This window comes from Leguminivora glycinivorella, chromosome 14, assembly GCF_023078275.1.
Source record: "Leguminivora glycinivorella isolate SPB_JAAS2020 chromosome 14, LegGlyc_1.1, whole genome shotgun sequence".
In the NCBI taxonomy this organism is placed as follows: Eukaryota; Metazoa; Arthropoda; class Insecta; order Lepidoptera; family Tortricidae; genus Leguminivora; species Leguminivora glycinivorella.
The window spans coordinates 2,616,268-2,619,578 of NC_062984.1; the positions used below are offsets into that span (position 1 = coordinate 2,616,268).

At 38.2% G+C, this 3,311-nt stretch overlaps 1 protein-coding gene across 1 annotated transcript; it reads left to right on the top strand.

The window, feature by feature from the left end:
- The first annotated feature begins 220 nt into the window (after positions 1 to 220).
- On the top strand, positions 221 to 3,086 carry LOC125233138 (histone acetyltransferase KAT8-like). The gene has a single exon (XM_048139010.1). The coding sequence runs from the start codon at positions 269 to 271 to the stop codon at positions 1,595 to 1,597; it is 1,329 nt and encodes a 442-aa protein (XP_047994967.1). The 5' UTR covers positions 221 to 268; the 3' UTR covers positions 1,598 to 3,086.
- The last annotated feature ends 225 nt before the right edge of the window (positions 3,087 to 3,311 follow it).

Below are 3,311 nucleotides of genomic sequence, written 5' to 3' on the forward strand. Positions count from 1 at the left end.
GACGGGAGACAAAACTTGTCTCCGTCGTATTTGTATGAAAAGTTGCGTCGCCTCGTGTGCGCACCTTCATACTAGCCCATAGACCGAGCGACGGAGACAAAACAGTTTTGTCTCCCGTCTGTGGGGGCCCTTATTGCAGCACATTTTGCGCCTCGTTGATTTGCGCTGCTTCGCTCTATAGTCTATGGTTGTACTATGGCTGGCTGGCTGCAGTAGCCACAACGGTAGTTGCGCGGTATTGCGTGATACTATCGAGTTTTTAACAACTATGGCTAAAGGTGATAAAGAACTGGAAAAACCCATTGTTAATAATGAATTACCAAACCCGGAGTGTCGCAGTGCAGATCAGGAAGACTCGGAATCGACACAAGAGCAGCCCCTTGACATAGGAGAGCATTATTTAGTGCGGCGTTCAGATGAGTCATGGCACCCGGCGGAGATAATTCAAACGCGATACAACGCCGCGGACTCCGGTTTCGAATATTATGTGCACTATGTGGGCTACGACCGAAGGCTCGACGAGTGGGTTTCCCGCCATCGCGTCATGTCCGATAGGTTTGACATGTGCGAGCAGTCGAATAACAATTTAAATTCCGACCACCTGCTCACCGATAAGTCCGGCCGGAAGATAACGCGGAATCAGAAACGTAAACATGACGAGATCAACCACGTCCAGAAGTCCTATGCAGAAATGGACCCCACCACCGCTGCACTCGAAAAGGAACATGAAGCTATCACGAAAGTCAAGTATATCGACAAAATTCAAATAGGAAAATACGAGATCGATACTTGGTATTTTAGTCCTTATCCAGATGAATATGGTAAACAATCTAAACTATGGATATGTGAATACTGCTTAAAATATATGAGAATGGAGAAAACATACAGGTATCATCTCAGTGAGTGTACAGCAAGACAACCACAGGGCAGTGAAATATACAGAAAAGGCACCATTGCAATATTTGAAGCGGATGGAAAAGAGCATAAGATTTATTGCCAGAATCTATGTTTACTAGCAAAGTTATTTTTAGACCATAAAACATTGTATTTTGATATAGAACAGTTCTTATTCTACATATTGTGTGAAGTGGACAAGCAGGGTGCCCACCTAGTTGGATACTTTTCTAAAGAGAAGGACTCTCCTGAAGGTAACAATGTAGCTTGTATACTAACCCTACCTCCATACCAGAGACAAGGCTATGGCAAGCTGCTGATCGCATTTAGTTATGAGCTTTCAAGACTAGAACAAGTGGTTGGTAGCCCGGAGAAGCCATTGTCAGACCTTGGCAAGCTCAGTTATCGATCATACTGGTCCTATGTGCTGTTGGAAGTGTTGAGTGCAAGTCGCGGCACATTGAGCATCAAAGATCTCGGTCAAATGACAGGAATATCACAAACAGACATTATATCTACACTCCAGTCCATGAATATGGTGAAATATTGGAAGGGTCAGCATGTGATCTGTGTAACTCCAAAAATAGTTGCTGAGCAGCTTGCAAGCTCTCATTTCAAGAAGCCTCGGCTGTGTGTAGATCCATCGGCACTGAGGTGGGTGCCTCCGAACAAGCAGGGGCATTCGGCCAAGGCTAAAAAGTAGTACAGGCTAACAGGCAGGGCCTAGAGAAGATTACACCGTTAGTTGCTACCAAAGGATTCTCTAGGTACAGGCCTGTTTAATCTTATATTACAACTGCATGCAGTGAGGACTCTTGACTAGAGTATTATTATGAAATTAGTTATTATGCAGTTACACTTGCCCTCAAGCCTCATTTTTATGCTAATTTGAATATTGCCAATTATTAAGATCAATTTGTTTAAAGATGAGTTGTATCCCACTATTCCCCTGTTAGCCATGTAAATATGTGCGACAGGATAGAGCTATGTCTTGTTTTAAATAATTAACTCTCTATTTAATATTCCGCAATTCAATGAATTTCAAAATATTGTTTGAATTATATTATATTCACAAGTCTTAATCTGATTTATTGGGGTCATAGGGTAAGTCATATTGCACTGCATTTGTTGATAGCATTCATGTCCTAGCAAGGATTTCTGTATTAATTAAATAATAGTGATTCCATTGCTAGCCTCACGAGCGAAAAAAAACCCAAAAAAAATATGCTAGTAAATATTAAGTATTAAAACTATGTTACAAAGTGAGAGTAAATTTACTTGTTTTGTGCATAGCTGAAGGCATCTAAACTCATAGACATACAAAACTTGAAAGTATTGAGCCTAAAACTATTTCATTAGCTAGCTAGAAATTGTATTTACCTATCCAGATATAGGCACCTTGTTTTTTAATAGTACATACTTTCGAATGTTGCATGTCTATTAATTTGGTTCTTTTTCCACTAGCAAGTAAAGATTCTGTAAATATTGTAGTTCATGTAAGCCATAATTATCAGATAAGATAAGGAAAAATAGTGACAACCAAGCCCATTACATTATTGTATAACTTGGCACTAAAAGTGCATTTTTATAATTTAATATTTGTTGCCAGTTTTTATTGAAATCTAGATCTGAAGCAATGTTGCTTTTACTTCTCATTCAGTTCCTGTACTGGTAATAGTGATACTAATCTTAAGTTCATTTTAAGTTAAAAAATAGCCTAGTGTTAGGTTCAATCATTTGGTGATATGTACAAAACATTTACCTCTTCTTAAAAAGTTCACAATTTTATTTGTTATGGTATTGTATCATAAATGTGAATCAAAATTAGTATACTATAATTTGATTTAGAAGCATTCAAGAAGAATTGTCTTAACTATCCAGTTATATAACTTCTATAATTCTGAACCCGATATTTTTAATATTTTAGTTAATGTACCCAAGCACCAATGTAAGAAAAAAATGGTTATTAGGCACATTTTTCTATCCATACAATTTTTTCATGAAGAATTATTACTTCCTTAACTTCTTAACAATTTTTACCAATATTATTGGTGTTAGGATGGCCTTTGTATTTGTATAGTAATAATTTGGACTGAACATTACCAAAAAAAAATAACTTCTCTTTTAAATATCCACCTTAATGACTATGCAGAAAGATACTAAATTTAATAACATTCAGTATGTTTTTTCGTCTCAAATAATCCCAAGAGTTGGCGTAGGCACTAGTTTTACGAAAGCGACTGCCATCTGACCTTCCAACCCGAAGGGTAAACTAGACCTTATTGGAATTAGTCCGGTTTCCTCACGATGTTTCCCTTCAGCGAAAAACGACTGGCAACCATCAAATGACATTTCGCACATAAATTCCGAAAAACTCATTGGTGCGAGCCGGGGTTCGAACCCGCGACCTCCGGAAT